Source organism: Ursus maritimus, unplaced genomic scaffold, assembly GCF_017311325.1.
Source record: "Ursus maritimus isolate PB19 unplaced genomic scaffold, ASM1731132v1 scaffold_21, whole genome shotgun sequence".
Lineage (NCBI taxonomy): Eukaryota > Metazoa > Chordata > Mammalia > Carnivora > Ursidae > Ursus > Ursus maritimus.
The window spans coordinates 39074354-39096969 of NW_024424564.1; the positions used below are offsets into that span (position 1 = coordinate 39074354).

General features: G+C 48.9%; 1 protein-coding gene and 1 long non-coding RNA gene across 2 annotated transcripts in view; one reads left to right on the forward strand and one right to left on the reverse strand.

Moving 5' to 3' along the window:
• The window catches only part of STAB2 (stabilin 2), a 144219-nt gene that overhangs the window by 111806 nt on the left and 9797 nt on the right, over positions 1-22616 (forward strand). Inside the window, 13 exon segments of the mRNA XM_040637381.1 lie at positions 1362-1538; positions 2815-2904; positions 4976-5122; positions 6430-6486; positions 7616-7742; positions 9260-9409; positions 11129-11233; positions 12501-12608; positions 14371-14564; positions 15661-15802; positions 19663-19796; positions 21662-21827; positions 21972-22078. Coding sequence (XP_040493315.1) covers positions 1362-1538; positions 2815-2904; positions 4976-5122; positions 6430-6486; positions 7616-7742; positions 9260-9409; positions 11129-11233; positions 12501-12608; positions 14371-14564; positions 15661-15802; positions 19663-19796; positions 21662-21827; positions 21972-22078 — 1704 coding nt within the window.
• Positions 12264-13744, reverse strand: LOC103676492. The gene is made up of 2 exons (XR_572148.1): positions 13527-13744; positions 12264-12543 (listed from the first exon to the last, which is right to left on the reverse strand). It is a non-coding gene; the product is annotated as an uncharacterized LOC103676492 (long non-coding RNA).

The following is a 22616-nucleotide window of genomic DNA, read 5'->3' on the forward strand; positions in this document are numbered from 1 at the left end:
TTGGTTTTTCGGAGGGTTTTTTGGTTTTCTTTTGTTTCGGGGTTTTTTGTTGTTGCTGTGTTGTTTTGTCATTCGGTGTTTTATTTGGGGCGCTAGCCAGCTGTTGTGGGATCTGTGNAGGGAAGTCCTGATTTTCTGCAGCGCGAAGGCATGGCAGACCACTCCATTCCCCAAATAGCATAGGGTTTCTTTGGCTATCCAGTGCACATCGGCTGTATTAGAAGCTGAAGTATTTGAGGTTGGAGCAAGGGAAGGAATTAGGCTGTGCCGGTCCCTGAACGAGGTGCTTCCCATCTGGAATTATCACCTCCATTATAGAGATGGGCAAGCCGAGGTGCAGATCTGGAAAATCTACGCCTGAGGCATAAGTAGAAATTGTATTTAAAACTATATCTTTCTGATTTCAGACACTTTCGCCACAAATTGAGTAGAGAAACTTCTTGTTCAAACAAAGATTTCAGAGGAGAATCAGGGAGGGACAGGGTCCTCCAAGGTCTCCTCTCCTCCACCTACCCTGAGAAGTCTCAGGAGGGCTCTGAGAACCAGCCCCCCACTCCATACCCACCCCTGTGGCACAGTCTATAAACCTCTGCACAGACCAGCGATTTCCAAAATGGCCTGGGGCTCACTCTCGGGGGAGCTCTTCAGAAATGGAGATTTCAAGGTGCTCAAAATGAGACTCACCAGGGAGATTAGGGGCAAGTATCTTTGCTGGCTCACCCAGCTCAAAAACCCTCTGGTCACCCCCAAACCTGAGCAGCTCGTCTGGTTGAGCACAGGCTTTGAAAGCAAATTAGCAAACCTCTCTGGGGCTCAGTAGAAGGGAACACTAAAGCCTACTTCATAGGGCTGTTGGAAAAATCGCAGGGCTAATGTCTATGATGCACCCAGCTTATAGAAGGCTCTCGAAATGACTCCTCTCCATTCATCCAGCAATTTCCTTTTTGAGTCCATGTGAGCTAGAAATCTTATAAATACATAGGAGCATCTCAATATTGTATAAGTTTCACTTTTTTAAGTGAAATAAGAGGAAAATGCTAAGTGGGTCTTCCAGAAATTACAATTTGGGGGCAGTAGTAGGGAAAAAAAAAAAAAAAAGGTGTTTGTTAAAGCTTCTTTTTCTACTCACAAAAGCCCAGAATTTGTCTGTTTTGCAATCCAAGAAACTGAGGGTCAGAATGGTTGAGATGTGCTGGGCCTCTAGTTTCAGGCTGTCACCCCTGAACCAGCTGGAGTCCCAACAAGCCCCCGGGGCAGGCACGAAGGGAACCCCTCTAAATGGCTTTGGGCCTCAGAAAGACGCTCTGCCTCACCCCGTGGCCGGGCTCTGCTGTGCACACGTCCTGCTCGCTGTGTTTCAGGATGTGGGCTTGCTGGGTGTCATCACTGACCCCGTCCATGCTCCGATCACTCTCTTCTGGCCCAGCGACCAAGCCCTGCAAGCTCTACCCCCCGAACAACAGGATTTCCTGTTCAACCAAGAAAACAAGGACAAGCTGATGGAGTATTTGAAGTTCCACGTGATCCGAGAGTCCAAGGTATTTCGTGTGCATACAGATGGGGTCCATTCCAGGAATGGTCAGTGTGTCTTCACCTCCTCAGTGCAAAGGAGACCTGAGCGCCCCTGCCCCTCTCTGTCCTCCTCCAACTGGCCGTGGTTACTTGACCCCCGCAGTGTGCCAGGCCTGCCCTGTTTCTCCAACCTACCATCATTCCTCTGCTGTACTGCACATCGGCTTTCTTCTGCCCCAGGTCACATGGCCAAGTGGCTATTGGCAACAGCTCCCAAGTTTGTTCAGGCGGAGTTGTTCTCCCCCAGTTCCAAAACTTCTAAGCCAAGGGCTGATTGAGCCAGGTGCAATCAGCCGTTCACTCCTGAAGAATCTACCGTGATCAAGGAAGCAAGATCTTGTAGGCACATGGCAGCTCTTGCTGAAACCCTGTCACTCTGTGTCCTCAACTAGGACCCACGTCTGTCTCCAGGAGTGAGTCTGTCTAATCCCAGAAGGCCAAGTGTCCTAACTTTGGCTAATTCATAGGACCTGTGTTAGTGTCTTAGGGCTACATAAAAAATAACCACGAACTGGGTGGCTTGAAACAACAGAAGCGTATGCCCTCAGAGCTCTGGAGGCTGGGAAGTCTGACGTCAAGGTGCTGACAAGGTTGTTCCTTCTGGAGGCTTGGACGGAGAATGTGTTCCATGTTTCTCTCCTAGCTTCTGGCGGTTGCTGGAAATCCTTGCATCCCTCCAGTCCCTGCCTCTCTTGTCACATGGCTGTCCTCTCCCTGTGTATTTGTGTGTCTCCACATGTCATTCTCCTCTTCTCTTTTCGTCTTATAAGGACACCAGTCATTTTGGACCAAGGGGCCACCTACTCCAATGTGACCTCATCTTAACTAGTTACATCTGCAATGACCTTATTTCCAAGTAAAGTCACATTCTGAGGTAATGGGGTCAGGACGTCAATAAAGTTTTCAGGGCTCACAGTTCAACCCATAACCACGCCCTGTGCCATTTCCCCGACCCACGGATCCCGTCATTAGCTTCATACACCAACACAGCCTCTGCCGTGGACTCCCCAGCTTAGAGGAGGCACGGAGGGGTGACTGAAATTAGCCCAGCTGGAGGAGACTTGTCCTACGGAAAGAATTTCCAGCTTTCTCTAGAGCCCGTGATGAGTCTTCCTTTTGATTACGTCTGCCGTCATTTTAAAGGTGGAAAAACTTACGTCTGTATTTGGTCTGTTGGCAAAGCTCCTTTGGGGCTTCTGCGGCTAAATCTGGCATGTTAACACGGCACCATCGCTCCTACAGATTTTAGCAGTGGGTCTCCCCAGGGCCACTGCCTGGAAGACCCTGCAAGGCTCAGAGCTGCGGGTGACATGTGGAGCTGGCGGTGACATCGTGAGTACCCACAACACTCCCCAACCCCCGCCCCCTCAAGGGAATAGTCATTTTTTCCTCAGTTGACAGCAAGCCCTTTTCTCTGCCTTCAGGGGTATTAGTTGAGAGTGAGTATTTTGATGGGAAGAACCTCAGAAATCCTGGCCCAGCACAAGCCCTGGTAGCAGAGGTTAGGGAGCCCCCCCGCCCTTACACTTGCAGAGAGCAGCTCTGGTTTTTGTTTTTTTGGTTTTTGGTTTTTGGTTGTTTTTTTTTTTTTTTTTTCAGAGCATTTATTTTGCAGTGTGAGACACTCCGCTGAAGCAAGAAAGATCCGGTCATTCCTTTCCCTTCCTTCCCAGCCCCACTGCAGCCTCACCTCTAGCCCCTTGTTGGCATTCAGAGCCAGCTCTGGGCTATATCTACCAAGACCAGCCAACAGAGAGAAAGTTCGCAATTGTCACCTTCCCCGGCTAGCTCCTGAACCATATTGCCTCCCTGAAATTCCATATAATGAATGGGTCTGATGGGACAATAGTAGCCACATCCTGTATCCATAGACGACCCAAAATGACAGTGGCTTAAATATATAACGGTTTGTGTCTTTTTAAAAGAAATCAGGAGGCAGCCAAGCCAGAGCTAGAATGATGGCTCATTGGGGGAGCACCTTCTGTTTGACTGCTCTGCAGCACGTTTCCAGCCTCAGAACCACCTCCAGGTACAACACGGCTGCTGGAGCACGGAGCTCCCACCACCAGGGCCAGGAGAAAGGATGAAAGGGATGCAGCTCTCAGCTGAGTTGTTTCCCTTCAAGGAGCCTTCTTAGAAGTGCCATACGTCATTCTGTTTCTATCTTATGACCAGCCAGAATCCCTTTGGTGTTTGCAGTGGAATTGCATTGATTTTATAAAGTGAATGTGAGAAATGTTAGCACCTTTACATTCCGACTTTTAGAACATTGTTCCAATGTACTTACACTCTTGAGATTGGCTGTACTATTTCCATAGATCAAACAGGACACCTATCAAAGAAGTATAGTAAGAATGTCTGCTGCTCATTCTGGGTGCTACTGTAGCTTTCAGAGCACTTGGCAATGTATTATTTAGTTTGATCCTTCTAACAACCCTATGCAATAGAATCATTAATCCTATTGACCTGATGAAAACAATTAAACCTCAGAGAAGTTCAGTAACTCACTCACAGTCACACCGCACATAAGCGGAAGTGGAGGATTTAACCAGTTTTCCAGTGCTCTCGCCACTGAATCACACCGTGTCCATCCCATCAATAGATGCTGAGATTTATCTTTTGTTTTCCTCCCACAGAATTTTCTAAAAGCATTATGCTTCCTCCAGGGGTGGGTGGAGATGTAGTCAACGATTTACTAGCTGGGTGAACCCTAAGGAAGAAAGCTCTGGAATTGTTGCAAGCAAAGTGAAATAATGTCTCTAGAGCATGATTTAGACAATGCCTAGTACATGTGAAAAGAAGTTATTGTCATCATTATAGACTTACAGCCCATCACTTGTATATCCTCAAAAAAAAAAAGGTCATGGCCACATTTTGCTAGAACGTAGCACTCAGTAAACAAACAAACAACAACAAAAAACACACTACTGCTCACGAAGTGGCCACGTTACGAAAGTGGATCCTGAACCACAGACAGGTCGTGGCTGCTCCAGCCTGTCCCCCTCGCTGCCCCTGTTTCTGCTTTGGTGGAGGCCACGGCTGGGGCTCAGAGGCTGATGGCCTGTGGGCGTGCCCACACCGCCACTCCCCGGCTGCCTGACCTAGGGCAAGGTATTGAACCTCCCCTGTCTCGGTTTTCTCATCTGGAAGCAGTGATCTTGGTAATCATTCCTCTAGGAAATTGTGAGGATTCAAGGAATTTGCACGGGCTCCACATGTAGCATTACTCTGCACATAATAGGCACTGGCTGTTTGCTATATGTATCTTACATATATATATATAGTACTTTCTGAGTCTTGCAGGTGTTGGCCACTTTATATGGCCTTAGGAAGAAGAGAAGTCTAAGAAGGATCGTTGACTGTTCTCTCTCTCTCTCTCTCCATCTCCCTTCCCCCCTCTCAGGGCGAGCTTTTCCTGAACGACCAAACATGCCGAATTGTGCAGCGAGAACTCTTGTTTGACCTGGGTGTGGCCTACGGCATTGACTGCCTCCTGATCGATTCCACCCTGGGGGGCCACTGTGACACTTTTGCCGCATACAATTTTTCGGTCAGTCCCCAAAACAGTACCATAATAGGAGAGTGTTGGGGTTCAGCCCTCACGACCCAGCATGGATTCTGCCTCGAAACCAGTGAAGGCTGGTCCTCAGAGAGCCCAGGACCCACGAGATCTGAGGGCCAGATGATGGTGCTCGTCAAACTCAGAACCCACAAGCATCTCCTTAGCCCTGCCCCAGCCTGGCACAGTCCATTTACCCACAGCCCCCCATCCATTCATCCCTTCACCATTAAGGAGGCAACTGTGTGCCCATGATCCTGCAACAAGCTCTTCCTTTTCAAAGCCCCCTATCTGCTCAGTCACTCACCCATTCATTCAACAAACGTTTTTTGCTCTTCTGCCAGATGAGACCATATAAAATTGTCGTATTTGGCAGGGTATGAGTACAAAAATGGCAACTTCATAGGGTTCAACCTAGTATCATATGCCACCCACACCACCGTTGACTTATTCATTCGTTCATTTAACAACAGTGCTTGAATGTCTGCCCTGGGCCCTGCTGTGTGAGACGTTGTCACATTTCATACTCATTCATCTGTCCAGGATCGTGTGTAGAGCCAGCCATTTGGCTCAATGCTCATCTTACCCCTAAAGGAATCCAACAATACAAGTTGTTATCAGTAACTCTGTGATGGAGATTTGGAAACTGAGTCTCAAAGAGGGGAGGTGGCTTGCGTGGCCAAGTCTATGACCAGCTGGCTTTGGTACCTGGCAACTTGTAAGGATTCGAGAAATATCCCAAGTTCTTGAGATACCAGGCAGCCAGAGTAGAAGGTGAAAAACCGGTTGTCCTTTCTGCTGTAGAAGTTGTGGCCTTCTTAACTTCCAAAGTATATTGGCACACGTTTTTGCCATTAATAGTTTCCAACACCAGTCCCCTGAAGGTCAAACAGCAGCGAGAATCGTGGTCTCTATTTTGTAGGTCAGAAACCTGAGGGTCAAAGAGGGTGACTCGCCAAAAGTATCATAGCTGGTTTATAGTGGAAGGGACACTTGCGTGCACATTTCCCACTGCCACTGGACCAGATGCCTGGAGGGCACTGCCCGCCCTGGCCCAGCTCTGTGTAGCAGGGAAGGTCTCACCTCAAGCAACAAAAACCAAGGAGCTGAGGGCCAAGACAGACTTTCAGAATTCTCCATGGCAAAGTCGCAGTGTGCTTGCCTTTGTGTTCTTGATCGGAGCCAGAATCTTAGTCAAGATTAAGTTCTTTGTCAACTCACCAAGGCATTAACCAGGGGCATATCCTTGGGTTGCCTGATAGTCTTGATTTTTAAGCATTTCTTTTCTTGCATACTAGGGAGATTGTTGGAGCTGCGCCAATACCCCCAGCTGCCCGAAGTGGAGTAAATCAAAGGTAATTATGAATGCAGTGATAACGTTTGGAGCACGATGTTTGTTCCATTCTCATACCCGTGTTCTGGTAGGTGTGAGTGTGTGTGCACGGGTGTGCCTCTGCAGGTCTGTTGTATAACTGCAATTTGCATCATTCTTTTAACAACCAGGCATCCTTAGCCTCCTTGAACCCAGGCAAACTGTGAACCCAGTACCCACCTTCTAGGAACTGTCTAGAAAAATCATGGGATTGTAGACTTAAAGGAGACTTCAAAGATAATGATAATTATATAAAGAATAGCTGCATTTTGTTGGCCGCTATCCCTGTCCCTGGCTGTGTGCTGGGCCCTTTCTTTATTACACGTTGCCTCCATTATAACTCTCATAGGAAGCTATTATTTCCTCCACTTATGAAAAAAAAATGTATCTCAGAGAGGGTAAGCAATTAGGCCAAGACCACAGAGCTAGTAAGGAGCAAAGCTAGAATTAGGGCCCAGAAAGCAACGTAAAAGTAATGGTTAAGTCAATGGAATGTGGAGTCCACGGCTCTTTCGAGCCAATTCCAGTGGGTAATCTTCGGCAAATTACATAATCTACATGGTTTTTCCTCCATAAAACGGAGCTAATAATCATTCTGTGTGTGGGTATTAGGAAAAGTACGTTTTAAAATGTGGGTACAGAGCCTGGCACATAGTAAACACTCATTAAATATTGCTTTTTTTACTTATCCCTTAGCCAATTTCCCTCTACCCTACTAGTAAAACCTCTAGCAAAAACACGCCTGCCAAACCTTCCCTGCTGATGATTTGGGGGCCTTGCCACAGAACCCCACCCCCTCACGATGGAAAGCTCTCTCTCCCCCACTCCATTCCCAAAACACCGCACCCTTTGCAAAAACACTCAGAGTCAGCAAGTCCTTCCTTTTAAGACTGCGGAGAAATCTTTCTGTGAGCTCTAGCTCTGCCCCCTGCCCCATCCATCTGCCTAGCTACACCCCTAAGAAAAGCATTCCTTGTAAAGGGCTCCGAGCCATGGAGTCCCCTTTTGCAGTTTGGGCAGTACCCAGGATCCTCCACTGGGGGCGGACTAGAGCCAAAGAGCCCAAGTCCGGGCGGTGGAAGGCGGAGGGTTAGTGCGCTTTCTTCCTTTAGGGCGTGAAGGAGAAGTGTCGATACTACTCGGCTTTCAGCGGGTACCTGGAAGGCTGCCGGGAGCAGTGCACCATGGTGTTACGGCTCCCCAAGTGCTGCAAGGGCTACTTCGGGCGAGACTGTCAGGGTGAGGGCGCCTCTTATCACCTCGCGATTCTGAAAGGATTGTGCGATCACTCCGCAGTATTTGAAAGTACAGACGCCGTAGGGGGTGGGGGAGGGGGCGTCGGAGCGCGTTGCTCCCAGTAACTCTTCTAAGATCCGCAAGCCATCGTTCTGAAGAGCGGCGTAGCTTTCCTTCCACTTTTACCTTGTGTCATATTTTGTTTTTTCCAGAGCTGAGATTCTCCTGTGCGTTGATTGTCATCGTGTTGTGCTTTTTTGCTCTACGTGATAGCGTCAGACATTTCCCTTGGTGCTAGAAACATCGTATTTCGTTTCTGATGCTAGTCCAGGATGCTGATGAGCACATAAGTTTAAATGCATAGGATTCTACCTTGGCAGGGGGCTATGCTAATAGGTGTGGGGGCCGTTGTTTCCTGAAGCCTCCCCCCCCATGGAACGTATGACATCACCTCCCTCTCTTACCTCCGTAGGAAAGGGCTCCTTGCCAAAGGACATTTGGGCCCATCCGGAAACCTCTGTGTATAGATAGAACGTCTGGCCAATGGTAACAAATGCCGTGGCACCTCCCATCGGCCGCACATTGTTTTAGTTGAGCACATTTATGGAGTGCTACTCCCATATATAACAACACATTTAAACCTGGCAACAACCTCTAAGAAGTAGATTCCATCGTTATCCTCATTTTACAGATGAGAAAATTGAAGCAGAGAAAGGATAAGCAGCAAGCCCAAGGTCCCACAGAGTGTCCCCAGAAGCCATGGTTTTAACCACCATGTGTACTCCCTTCATTGTGGTCCAGTCAAGAAAATTCTGGGCTGGGAGTACACACACCCAGTATCCACACTCTATCACTTACGTGTGCACAAAAATCAGTGCCATTCCTTACATTTGCTCAGTGCTTTCTGTTTTCAAAGTGCTCTCAGTTACAGTAACATTTTTTTAAAGATTTTATTAGAGAGAGCGAGCGCATGCGCACATGAGCAGGGGGGAGGGGAAAAGGAAAGGGAGAAGCAGACTCCCCGCTGAGCAGGGAGCCTGACGCAGGGCTTGATTCCAGGACCCTAGGATCATGACCTGAGCCGAAGGCCTACACTTAACGGACGGAGCCATTAGGACCCAGGCGCCCTACAGTAATGTGTTTGATCCTCAGTCACAATGCGGTCTAGGTCGCCATCACCATCATCATCATCCAGAGCTAAGAAAACTGAAGCTCAAACAAATTCAGCCCAGATCTACTCAAATCCAGGCCTCCTAGCCGCCAAATACAATGCAGGGTTCAGCATATTGCTCTGCCGTAGTAGAATCCTATCAGATACATTTAAGTGCATGCTCCAGAGGCCACTGGCTTGCCCGAAGCATCTGATGACACTCTGTGGGTGTGTCCCCAGAGCCACGGTCTCTCTGGGCTGATGGAGATGAGCCCCACAGCTGAGGGCCGATCAACAGCACATTACAAAGGGGCTGAGCTGCTCTGGGTCTTGGGAGACTGTTGAGTCATTGTTGTCTCATCTCTTCCAGCCTGCCCTGGAGGAGCGGATACCCCCTGTAATAACCATGGTTTCTGCCTCGATCAGTACTTGGGCATAGGCGAGTGTAGATGCCACATGGGCTTCAACGGGACGGCGTGCGAGCTGTGCCTGCCGGGGAGATTCGGGCCTGACTGTCAGTGTACGTGTTTCCCACTCCCCCTGCTTTAGCTTGTCATTCAGCTGTGTGCTCCCTGTCCTCGTCCATATCCCCTGCCTGACCCAGAAGCATCCCTCTTCCTCTCTCTCCTGTCCCCCCACCTCCCATCTGCCTGCCTTTACATGATTTTTCCCTCCCTGAATGTTTGCCAGTTGCCATCCACTGAGAGAGCCCATCTCTAGAAGTGAAATTCACATCCCCTGCAGCCATCAAGACAAGCTGTGGCTGAACAACACTCATTCAGTCATTCAACCAACATGCATTTAGAGTCCTTATCAATCTTGACAGCTCATGTTTACGCTAATGTTTACGGAGCACCTACTATGTGCCAGGCAGGTGTGTTTTATCATTTAATCCTCACAACTGCCCTTTGCGGGAGTACCGTTATTATCCCTACTTACCAGATGTGGAAACTGAGACACAAAGGGGCTAAGTGACTTGCTCAAAGGCCAGGAATAGTTCTAAGTTGTAGGGATACAGTGGTGTTGGGAGGGGCCAAATCCCAACTCTCAAGGAATATATGCTCAGAAACAAAGGTAGTTATAAAGGTATAAAGAAAAAGAAGCAGGTGAAGGGGATGGGGAAGGAAGGGAGGCACTGTTTTAGAAGACATCTCACACAGGGAATATTTGAGGTGAGACTGAAAAGAGGTGGGGACAGGCATGGGGATCTCCAATGGCAGCTCTGCCCAAACAAATTTTCAGTCATTGCTGGAAATGTTCTGTAACTCTACCATCAGGAATGGGAACCACTAGCTACCTGTAGCTATTGAGCACTCAAAATGTGTGACTAAGGAACTGATTTTTTTATTTTAATTAGTTTAAATTTACATAGCCACATGTAGCAAGGGTTTCTCTACTGAGCAGTGCAGACTAGAGGAATGGTTTTCCTAGAAGAGAAATGAGCAAGTGCAAAGGTCCTGAGGCAGAAGTGGGCGTGGCATGCACTGGTGGCTGAGCAGAGTGGGCAAAGAAGAGGAAGAGAGGAAGGAAGTGAAATCTGAAGGCCACCAGGGGCCAGGTAACATAAGAGCTTCTTGGCCAGAGACAGCTCTTCATCTATTCTTAGTGTAATGGGCGGCCAATGGAGGATTGTGAATGGGGGAGTGCGCTGAGCAGATTGGAAAGGATTGCTTCAGCTGCCCCAAGGAGAGTATACTGTAGGAGAACAAGAGCAGAAGCAGAGCCACCTTTGGGGAGCTGAATGCAACAATCTAGGTGAGAGCTGGTGATGCCTTGGGCCAGGGGTATAGTGCTCAAGGTGGCAAGAAGAGAAAGAATTGGTACGTATCTTGAAGATTTCACTGTTAAATAGATTTCTCTGTTAGGAGATCCCAGATAAGGTTCTCTCCCCCTTCTATTCTGTTACATACCCGATGACGCCCTCTACTTCTGTGTTTATAACACTCACCATGTTAATAATTACACGTTCAAAAGCCAGTTACTCCTAGACTGTAAGCCCCATGAGAGCAGGAACCTTATGTTTTATGTTTTTCACTGTAAGTTCATTGCCAAGTCACGTCCACCCCATGATAGCCACTGACTATGTTATTTTTGAAACGTTTGAATGAATGAATGAAACTGTGACATAAGCATGGTCCTCCCATGCTGACAGCACAGCCAACAGGTGGACAGTGAGCTGCCTGATTGGATTTCAATCCCTGATCACTGATTTCTGATCACCCTCCTATTTGCTTTACAGCCTGTGGCTGCTCAGCCCACGGACAGTGTGATGACGGCATCACGGGCTCTGGGCAGTGCTTCTGCGAAACGGGGTGGACAGGCCGCTTCTGCAACACTCAGACAGGTCCGTCCCGGGGGCGGTCAGCTGCCCACAGAACCGTGCCGCAGCGGAGCCTCCCAGAGCATCTAGCTGAGGCTGGGGGCTGTGCGACGCCTGAAAATACCAACAACGCAGGCGTTTCCTTTTCCACAAGGAAAAGATGATTTGGAAATGTGGCCCCAGGCCTCAGGCGGTTTGCGGTCTTGAAGGAAAACTGGATGAAAAGATTTAACTCAAATCCATGAAACCAGCATGCCGTCCTGTGCCATCACGGAAGGACCCAGCTCAGGCAGACAAGGGTCCCTTGGGTTGGGCAGGAGGGGTCCCTTGGGATCGTGGTCCCGGGCCCAGACTTGTGCCGACACAGAGGCGGAGTGGTTTCATAGCAAATGCACAGTTCTCTGGAGTCCGGGATCTGACCCCTGGTTCTGCTAGTTACTAGACGAATGGCCCGAGGGAACCTACCTGGTCCGGGCCCCGGGGCACTCATCTGCAAAAGGAAGTGCCTGTTGCACCCTTTGCAGGGGAGAAGCTGTGAGGGTCAGAGATGGTGGTTGTGAAGAGCCTAGTACGTGCGGCCCTAACAAGAGCTGCCATTGCCATTGTCAGTCATGATCCTTATCATCACAATCTAGATCCTTCCTGAGCAGCCAGTTTTCTGAGGTCTTCCGTACACCCTGAATCCTGAGGTCTGGTGGAAGGTCCGAGATGTGAAGGCTGAATTTTCCACTGCGAACCACTGGGGGCAGGAGGGAATGACTAAGTTCTTCCTGTGGGCTTAAGCAGCCTGAGATTCCAGAACCCCTGAGCTTCAGTTCCCACACTTCCCCTCCTCCCCTGACCACCCCATGGCTCCAAGCTGCCTGTTGACATGGCCGCCCCATTCACTCACCAGAGCTCCAGACTTCTCCCAAGCTGAGCGGTGCCCTCCGAAGCCCATGGAATTTCTCCTCCAATTCAGCCATCTCCTTCTGGGACCCCATGCCCACAGGGCCAAAGAGCTAATCTGCCAAACGTATCCTTGTTGAGGGATAAGGCTTTAACAGGTTGCCCATAAAGATGACATACTATAGTTTAATCCGAATAACATTCCAGGTTAATGTGTTAATGTTACAGGGTAATTCTGGAATCTCTGACTCTCCAGGCTGGGAGGAACCTTAGCAAATCACCCTAATCTCCTGCTGGAAGGGGACACTTATGAAACACAGGGACAGGCCAGACAGGGTGTCTCGGTGCGTCCCGAGTCCTCACACCACAGGGAGAGCATGAACAGTGACCCCTTTGTTTGCAGCCTTGGCCCCCGTGTGCACGCCTTCTTGTTCCGCTCACGCCACCTGTAAGGAGAACAACACGTGTGAGTGTAACCTGAATTATGAAGGGGACGGAATCACGTGCACTGGTAGGTCCCGTCGGTGCGTGTGTAAAATAGGGCAGGGCGGGAGCAGAGCGGGACTTGGTCAGAGTGCCTGGACTTCCTCCTGACCCTTCCACTCCTGCCTGGGCCATTTTCCCAATACCTAGCCTCTCTGTGATTCAGTTTCCTTAGTGGGTTTGCTCATGCTTGACCCGCACACCTCCCAGGTCATTGTTCTGAAATCGCTTTGCACACTCAAAGTGATGCACTTTATTATATAGTGTTTTTGTAACTCTACAGGTTATCCAGCCTCACTTCAAAAAATTTTTTCAGGAAATACATTACAGTACTAAGAAAACAACAGTTACTCTCATCAGTTGGTGAGAATCACTTTGACCATTGCCATGTCTGTATTTAGTAGTTAAAAGATAGGTTCAGCCATGCAGAGGCCCAAAGGGACAGTGGCATAAACAAGGCAAATGTTTAGATGTTTGTTTTTATCTCATAGAGTAGTTTGAATGGAGGCATCCAAAGCTAACATAGCCCTGAAAGGACATCTGGGAGCCCAGACTCCTTCTATCTTGTTGCTCTGCCATCACTCACTAACCTGGCCTGAGATGGTCATCGGCACATCCCAGGCAGCAGGATGGGGGAGGCGAGGAAGGAGGCAAACCTCCTTCCCTTTAAGGATGCACCTAGAAGTAGTTTAAAGATGTTGTCTGTCTCCATGGCATCGGCTAGAGTCTCATCATCTGTCATACCTAGTTGCAAGGAGTCTGGGAAATGTAGTCTTCATTTAGGCAACCATGAGCCCAGCTAAAAATCTCTTGCTATAGAAAAAGGAAACAAAAGATATTGGGAGAAACCTACCAGCCTATGCCACGTGTTCTTTCTAACTTCTTTCATGAATAAATGTGCAAATAAAGATACATAGTTTCTTTACAGAAATGAGATCTGCTGTACCTGCTCTTTTGTAATCTGCTACAAGACAGTCCGGAAGTAGGTCACTGAGCAACAAGGGCAGCAGGGACCCAGGTCCTGTCTTTCCACGCTACGATCCTTAGGATGAGGCCTTTTGTCCTCGTGTTTGTTCTCTCAGAGCCTCAAGCGGCTGCCATGACTCCAGGCAAAAGCCAGGCAGGAGAAATCAGATGGCTTTCCAGCTGCTCCGGAGGCTGGAACTAATCTAATAGTGGGTTGAAATTCAGGAGATCGTGAAAACAAAGGTCCTAAGGGGTAGCACAACACAGTGGGGAAAGCATGGGCTTTGGGGGTCAAAACAAGCTGGGTTTAAATCCCAGCGCCACCACGCGATCGCCATTTTGCCTTTGTCAGGTCAGTTACACTCTCTGGGTTTCAGTTTGTTCATCTGTAGAATGGGGGTAATGATCCCATCTCATGAAGTGCTCAAGAATACACTAACTCTACACGCACGCACACACACACGCGCGCACGCACACACACGCACACGCATGCACGCACACACGCACACACTCACCTGTCCTAACATTAAAAACCCAAACTCGTTCAGAGAACTACTACCAAACTGGAACCTAGAGGTATGTGACAAAGGGGCTCAGAGGTACACAGAAGTCACCAGGCCTGGTCTCGGAGGATATCAGCCACGGGATTCTAGTGTTCACAAAGGCCAGCACAGGGGCCCTAGGAAATGGGGAGAGACGACTCCAACATGCTGGGGCCCATTTCCTTCCCGACACCACTGATTCCAGGGTGACCCGTACCCCCACCTGAAGCCCACATTCCACAGACAGTGGTTTAATGAGGCCTCTCCCCTCTGCTCGTGCAGTTGTGGATTTCTGCAAACAGAACAACGGGGGCTGTGCGAAGGTGGCCAGGTGTTCCCAGAAGGGCACAAAGGTGTCCTGCAGCTGTCTGAAGGGCTACAAGGGGGACGGCCACAGCTGCACAGAGATAGACCCCTGCGCTGATGGCCTCAACGGTGGGTGTCATGAGCACGCCACCTGCAAGATGACCGGCCCGGTGAGTCTCTCCTCCCCCTGGGGAGCTTGGGAGCACTCCCCTGCCTTGCTCAGCCTCGCTTCACTCTGCTTACCGTTCGGCCTCCTCCTCAGCTTCCTTCCCACCGGGCTCTACGTCTCGTTAAGTCTGCAGATGAAATGTCAAGTGGCATCCTAAGCAGAAAAAGGACATGAGGGGGAAGACTGGTGAAATCCACATAAAGTCTGTTGTTTAGTTAATAGTAATGTGTCACCATTAATTTCTAAGTTTTGATCAAGGTACTATGATTAGGTAACATAGGGGAATCTGGCGAAGCGTATATGGCAACTCTTTCTGCTATCTTGACAACTCTTCTCAAAATCTAGAATTATCCAAAGTAAAAAGTTTATTTAAAAATGTCAGCAAGAAGTGGGGGAAAATGCAGGTTTGGGCACCCACTCGAGTCTTTTTAGAATGGGACCAGTGCCCTAGTGTCCGGTTTATCCGTTGGGAAGAGAAGATGGTAGGAGATAATGTCCATCACGGTCGTAAGTGTGAACTTAGAGGCACTCTCTGAGTCTTAGCTCCGGCACTTACATTCCGTGGCCTGCGACTGGCTAGTTCATTTCTCCGAGTCTCCGCTTCCTCATTTGCCAGGTGAGCCTAATAATAAGGCAGCCTTCATAGAACTGTTGTGGGGATTAAGTGAGATCATTCATTGATTCGGCAAGTGGTCACCAGGCACCTGCTGTGTGCTGTTGTCAGGGCCAGGGATGTAGCAATGAAACGTGTGGGGGGAGGGGGCAATGCTCCGTGCCGAAACAGGTGCACGAGATACCTTCAGAAAGCACCAAGAACATGAATTGGGCCAGTGTGATAGAAAGGGACGGGGAAAACTGCTTTGTTTAACTGGTCAGGGACACTGTCTCTGAGGAAGTGCCATTTGAGCTGAGATGACATTTCGTCATGAGCCTGTGCAAACATGAGACGTGGCAGTGACTTAATTGCCACTATTTACAGGCGAGGCATTTTCCTGGTGCTTCTGAGCATCTCCTGTGCTGGATGGGGGCCCACAGGGCACATAGGGGTCCCGGGATCCTAGAAAAGGGGCTTCTCATCTTCTCTGCTCTCCCCACAGGGCAAGCACAAGTGTGAATGTAAAAGTCACTATGTGGGAGACGGGTTGGACTGTGAGCCGGAGCGGCTGCCTGTTGACCGCTGTTTGCAGGACAACGGACAGTGCCACGCCGATGCCGAGTGTGCTGACCTCCACTTCCAGGGTCAGTGCGGCTGGGGCTGCCCCAAAGCGCCCGGGCCTTCAGGCTTGGGGAGGGATTTGTGCAAGAGCAAAGGGGAACAGAATTAAAAGCCAGGCCAAACGGCACGTGCGTTGGCCAGGACCCAGTGCCCAGGAGGTAGCAGGCTTCAACAGCAGAGGAGTGGAATCACTCGCATCTGGCCCCGGAGCCTTAGAGCCAGGAGGGAGCGCAAAGGTCATCCATCGTGAATGTTCCTGCTACATGCTTTCCCCAAGTTGCTTAGCAACCATTGATTGGCATTGAATCTAAGGGGCATAGCTTGGGGTTTAAATAACAGAGAGCAAGCGCCTGCCCCGTGTAGATGCAACTTCTTAGCAGGCTTGTTGCTAACACACGTTGATCGGCATGGATGGCATTCTCTTCCAAGGCTGATCCGAACGGCTTATAATAAACCCCCAGGTGTAACAAAACTAGGAATCACAACACACAACAACCTAGAAAGCCGAATGGGAAGTGCAGAGGTGCAGGTGACAGGGCATCCTGAAACCTCACGGAGGAAATCCATAACAGACCCTGAAACGTAATTCTGAGCCAGGGCAGGGGGGGACTGCCGTGGTTCAGAGAGCGACTCAGCGCATCACGTGTCGTGGCCAATCAGGATTTATTGGCTGCCTCTGACTGGGATGGGGTTGTGTTACAGACATGGCAATCCTAGTGAGGCAGTTTTTACATATCTCAATAATAACTACCGTGTTAACACCTGTTACGTACCATCTTCATCCGTTCGGACTGCTTCCATCGACTGGGTGGCTTAAAAACCGCAGAAATGTGTTTCTCACCATCCTGGAGTCTGGAAGCCCAAGATCAGGGTGCCGGCACGGTCAGGTTCTAGGGAGGGCTCTCTTCCAGGCTCAGACTGCTGTCTTCTTGTGTCCTCACACGGCAGAAGAAGTGAGGAAGCTCTCTGGGCCCCTTTTATCAGTATGTGACTCTTGATCTCAGGGTTGTGAGTTTGAGCCCCATGGTAGGTGTAGAGATTACTTTAAAAAAATACACACACACACACACACACACACACACCAACCCCATGCAAGAGGGCTTTCCCCTCAGGACCTAAATTACCTCCCAATGGCCCCACTTCCTAATACCAGTACGTTGGGAGTTAACATTTCAACCTATGAATCTGGGGGGACACAAACATGCGGTCCATAACATGGACCAAATGCTAAGACACCTCAAATCCCTTTTGGGGATGAGATAGAAGTGTGAGCAAGGAAGAGACACAGGATATCTGACATTGTCTCCTTGCAAGGGGGTTTCCAGTGTAGCTGAAGAATTTTTTTTAATTGCTAAGACAAGGAAAGGCAAGTCACAAAACAGAAGATAGCAGTTTTTCTCATGCTGATGGTTCAGCTGAAATGAGAGGAAGAATAGAAAACAACTGAAAGCAGGGACTCCAGAAGATGTGTGTAGTCCACATTCCACCAGCAGCTGGAAACAACCCCAGTGTCCACCGACAAACGAATGGATAAACACACTGTGGCCTATCCATGTGGTGGGATATTCTCTGGTTCCGAAAATGCAAGGAAACTCTGGCATGTGCTGTAACATGAATGAAACTTGAAAACATGCCACACGAAATAAACCAGACACCACAGGACAAATATTGTGGACATATACAAGGGATCTATAACAGGCAAATTCATAGAGACAGAAAGTAGAATAGAGGTTACCAGGGGCTGCGGGGAGGAGGAGGGAGAGGCACAATTTGATGGGGACCACGTTTCTGTTTGGAATGACGGAAATATTCTGGAAATGGATAGTGGTGATGGTTGCATAACATTGCAAATCTACTTAATACCACTGAATTGCACCCTTCAGATGGTCAAAAAAGTAAATTGTATATTATGTATATTTACGACCATAAAAAATTTTTTTAAAGAAGAGTCAGAGATGGAAAAAGTCTTTAAGTAAGATGAGAGAGGGAATCGTCGGAGAAGCTAAATAGAGGCCTGGGGCTCCAGTGGAGATTCAAAAGATGTCAAGGCAATGACCTCAAGGTGACAGGGTCTCCACTAGGAAGAAGGGTGAGCCCAGGGCACCCCTATGGGCATAGAGGGAGAGGACAAGTAAATCACGTAAGGTTTCCATCTCAAGAGAGCAATGCCAGTGGTGGTTGGGTTAAAGTAGATGGGAGGGAACATGGCGCAACGTTTGAAAGGTTGGTTGGGACATTCTATGTTCAAGGTGGGGCTACCCAGCAGAGGGATTCTATAGGCAGGTGCTATTTAGGATGGGGGCCGAAATGAGCCGCTGGGACCAGGGACGTCATTTGCCTCAAAGAGTGTGAAGTCAAGAAAGTGCTTGGCTTTTTTCTTTAAGGCATGGTCCACTCGGCCGGTCCTTTCTGTTCCCACAGTTGACTCACAGGTGGAAATCTATTTGGTTCTTCTTTGCTGAGGGGCTTTTCTCTTCTGCTGTCTCATGAACGCCAAGAAAGTGTTGGTAGTGTTACTAAGTGACTGGGCCTCATATCGGACCCACCTTCTGTTGAAGCTGCGTGGTTACCCTTAGTGAGACAGGATGGCATCGGGATAAGACCGCAGCGTTCCCTGTGGGCACAGTTCCAGAGCCATCCCACACTCAGGAGGAACTGTCTACCTTTCCAGTTGAGAGGAGGGCAAACCGTGCAGCCTTCGTGGCAACCCATTTGACAATGTGTGCTGAGAGCCTTAAAATAATTCACGCTGAGACTCGGTAGCTCCATTTCAAGGAACCCATCCCGTAGACACACAGTCTAAGAAGGGAATAAAGATAAACAGCATTACTTCGCATCATAAATGATAACTAACACATACCTAACGGCAAAGGATGATCAAATGTACTGTTACATATCCACTCAAATGCACTATGAAGAACCGTGTTGCCTTAGCAAGAAGACAAGGAAAAACATCTATCCGTCCTTCCCCAAACTGTTATGCTGGTGTTTGCATTTCAGATAGAGCCGACAGGATCATACGACCTGTGGAATGTTCCACTGGACGACGGTTAAAGAAAGATCTTGAACTTAGCTCTTTTCTTGGTGTAGAAAGTGACCTTTTAGTGGCATTTGGTAATGAACTTGACAAGGGAAAAATAAGACTTGGTTCTTGAACTATTTCTGGTCTCCGCATTCAGTTGTCTGGCTAAAAAAGATTTTGGCCAGGAAAAAGTGCTAAATCAGTATCTTAGGGGAGAAATGGCTAGAAAACTTTTTTAAGGGCATAGTGGTGATCAGAAAACAGAGAGTCCTTGGCAAAAACTCTTTTTAAAGTATTTTTCCATAGCTGTAAAGTTCACAAAAATTATTCAATTATAAGTAGTGAGGGCGAAATCCTGTTGCCAGAGAAAATTTGTAATATGGGAGAATAATCATGATTTAATGTTAAGTTTAAAAAAAAGATTTCTAAAAACTCTATATGCAGCATGCTGCCACAGTTGTAAGGTATATGACATGTAAAGGAAGAGGTAAAAAGCCTAGAAGAGTATAAAATTATAGCAAAATAAAAAGTTACCCAAAAAGGAAGTAAAAATTCTTTAGGGGAAGTACGCCAAAACATTAGCCCTGGAGTAATGATTCTTTCCAGGGAGTAAGATTATAGGTGATTTTTCTTTCTTTTCTTACTTTGATGGATTGCCCAAATTTCTACAATAACAAGTGCTGTTTTTAATAATGCAAAAAGAAATCAGTATTTTAAATGATGTGCTTCGACAGACCTCGAAGGCAAGTGGCTCTCCGAGGCACCTGGGATACAGCTTGCCTTCTGCTCGGCCAGTCCTTTCCCGGGAGCCCTGCCAACCAAGCGGGCTGACCTGACAATTCCTCTTCTCTTCCCTTCTAGATACAACCCTCGGAGTATTCCACCTCCGCTCCCCGCTGGGCCAGTACAAGCTGACCTTTGACAAAGCCAGAGAGGCCTGTGCCAACGAGGCCGCAAGCATGGCAACCTACAACCAGCTCTCCTACGCCCAGAAGGTGGTCCCCAGTTAGTCGGCACCATGCAGGCAGGGTCTTCTTAACACAAGGGAGGCATGGGCTGTGGCCTTCTTGGAGGGGAAGGCAGGGTGCTCCTGGAGCAGTGGTAGCAATTCGTCACATCCATCGGGCATGGACCGTGTGTCAGGCACCGTGCACGTGCTTTGTTGACAACCCTGTCCATCCTTACAGCGTCACTGGAAGTAGGTGTCACTATTCCCATTTTACAGACAGGGCAACTGAGGCTCTGAAAGGTTAAGCAGTGTGCCCAATGTCACCCAGACAAGAGGTGGCAGATCCAGTATTCAACTGTAGCCCTTACTCCAAAAGTCTGCTCTCTACCATGACACTCGACTGCCGAGGCAGAAGCACAGACTGGGAGGGCATGTGTCACAGAAAGAGGTCCACCACCATAGGCCTAGGATCTCCCTGAACCCACAAAACAGCCGAGTTTCTCTGAGATGTCTGGAGGGGCTGTGAAGGTCACAAATGGGGATTGCCCCAGCTCTCAGCTGCAACCAGGTAGGAGACGAGCTCTAGTGAAGGCCAGTCTCCTGGCCTGGGCAACCAGAAGGCCTGCCTGTTTGGAAAGGCCAGCACCTTGGAGTTACTGGCTAGTGATTGCTCAGTGGGCATAGAGGAGGAGACTGCCTACACGGTATGATTCTAAGGCCGCTCCTCCAGCCTCCCTCACCATCCAGCCTCTGCCCTTCCTTCAGACCTGGCATTTCTTTACCAGGGAACAAAACCTCGGAGGCCAGGAGCTGGCATATTGGAGGGTCTGAGTTTTTACTCTCCTGCTTGCCGATTTTGTGGCCTTCATCAAGCCATGGGAACCTCTGTCCTACTTGGCATGTTTCTATAGGACTAAAGGTAATAGGGCACAGGGACTGGTACACTCAGTTTTTCACATTAAGAGCTCTGGAAGAGACTGCTCAGGTCTGAATCTCAGCTTAACTACTTGCTGGCTGTATGACTTTGAGCAAGTTACTTAACTCCTCTTTGCCTCAGTTTTGTCGATTATATGATAGGGATTTTTTTTTTTAAGTTTATATCTTATAGGGTTGTGTAAGGGTTAAAAGTGCTGACACAGGGAAAGCCCTTACAACAGAACCTGGCCCACAGTAAGCACTCAATAAGTATTGCAATGATGAGGATGATGGCGATGATGATGGTGACAATGATGGTGATGGTGATGGTGATGATAATGATGATGACGGTGATGATCACGGCGATGATGGTGATGGTGATAGTAATGATGGTGATGATGACGGTGATGGTGATGGTGATAGTGATGATCATGGTGATATGATGATGGTGATGACAGTGATGGTGATGGTGGTAGTAATGATGGTGATGGTGAGGACAGTGATGATGTCATATGATGATCATGGTGGTGATGATGATGGTGATGGTGATGACAGTGTTGGCGATGATCATGGTGATAATGATGGTGATGGTGATAGTGATGATCATGGTGATGATGGTGATGGTGATGATGATGGCGATAATGATGGTGATGATCCATTAGCGTTCTATCAGTGCATAAGCAGAAGAATTTGCACCCGGGTGTCGATGGCTGAGAGTAAACTTAATTCAAGAACAAACAGAAGAGAAATGAGTGTGAAGGACTTGAGCACCTACAAGAAACAAAGGGTACCACTTTCATCTGTTCAGTGAATCAATCAAGAAAAATTTAATCAACAGCCACTATGTTCCAGGCACAGGGGCACAGTAGGCAAAATGAGCCATAACCCTGACTCCACGGGGTTTACAGTCTGGTGGGAGAATCAGACGTGAACTAAAGGAGCTCACACCAAATATGAAATCGTAGCTGATCCATGGCCATGTCCGTGTCCCTACAGGCCAAGTACCACCTCTGTTCAGCAGGCTGGCTGGAGAGTGGGCGGGTAGCCTACCCCACTGCCTACGCCTCCCAGAACTGTGGCTCTGGCGTTGTTGGGATAATAGACTACGGACAAAGAAACAACAAGAGTGAAATGTGGGATGTCTTCTGCTATCGGATTAAAGGTAACCACCCCAGCCACGCTCCACATCCCAGGCCATGCAGCTGCTGAACAACCCTCAGCCTGGCCAGCCAAGCTCCAAGGGTGAGCTGGAGCAGCCCAGGCCTTCCCTCACCGGAGTGGGGCCCGGTGTGCCCCTGTCTTCCAGATGTGAACTGCACCTGCAAGGCGGGCTACGTGGGAGACGGCTTCTCGTGCAGCGGCAATCTGTTGCAGGTCCTGATGTCCGTCCCCTCGCTGACGAACTTCCTCACGGTATGTACCCTGTACCCCGTCGGCTTGGTTTGGCCTCAGGGGAGGAGCGCTTGCCTCAAAGCCGTTATTCCAGAGGCGAGCCCTTGAAAGAAGCCCCGGGCTCACAGTCACGGTTAAGAGCGTGGGCGGCAGACCACACTGCCTGAATTAGAAGCTTGGGTTTACTGCTCGTCCCACCACGTTTGACAAGTTACTTCCCTCTCTGGGCCTCAGCTTCCCCGGTGAAACGGAGAGGATGCTAGCCCCGGGCTCCTGGCGTCACTGTGATCATGAAATGTGTTGGTACTGGTAAAGCGCTCAGACCCGTGGCCCGCATGCCGAAACGGCCACACTGGGGCTAGCGAGTGTTAGCGTCTCTTTTTCCATCTAGAGCAGCTTGAAAGGCTGATCTGCAGCAAGAAGACACTCTTTGGTCTTCTCAGACCGGGTGGGGCACAGTTAGCTGGGCCGCCTGGTGAGCAGTGAGCCCAGTTATCGACGTGCGGTCAACCTGCACTTAGCATGCCCTTACAGTCACTTCAGTACTCCACAAGTTATG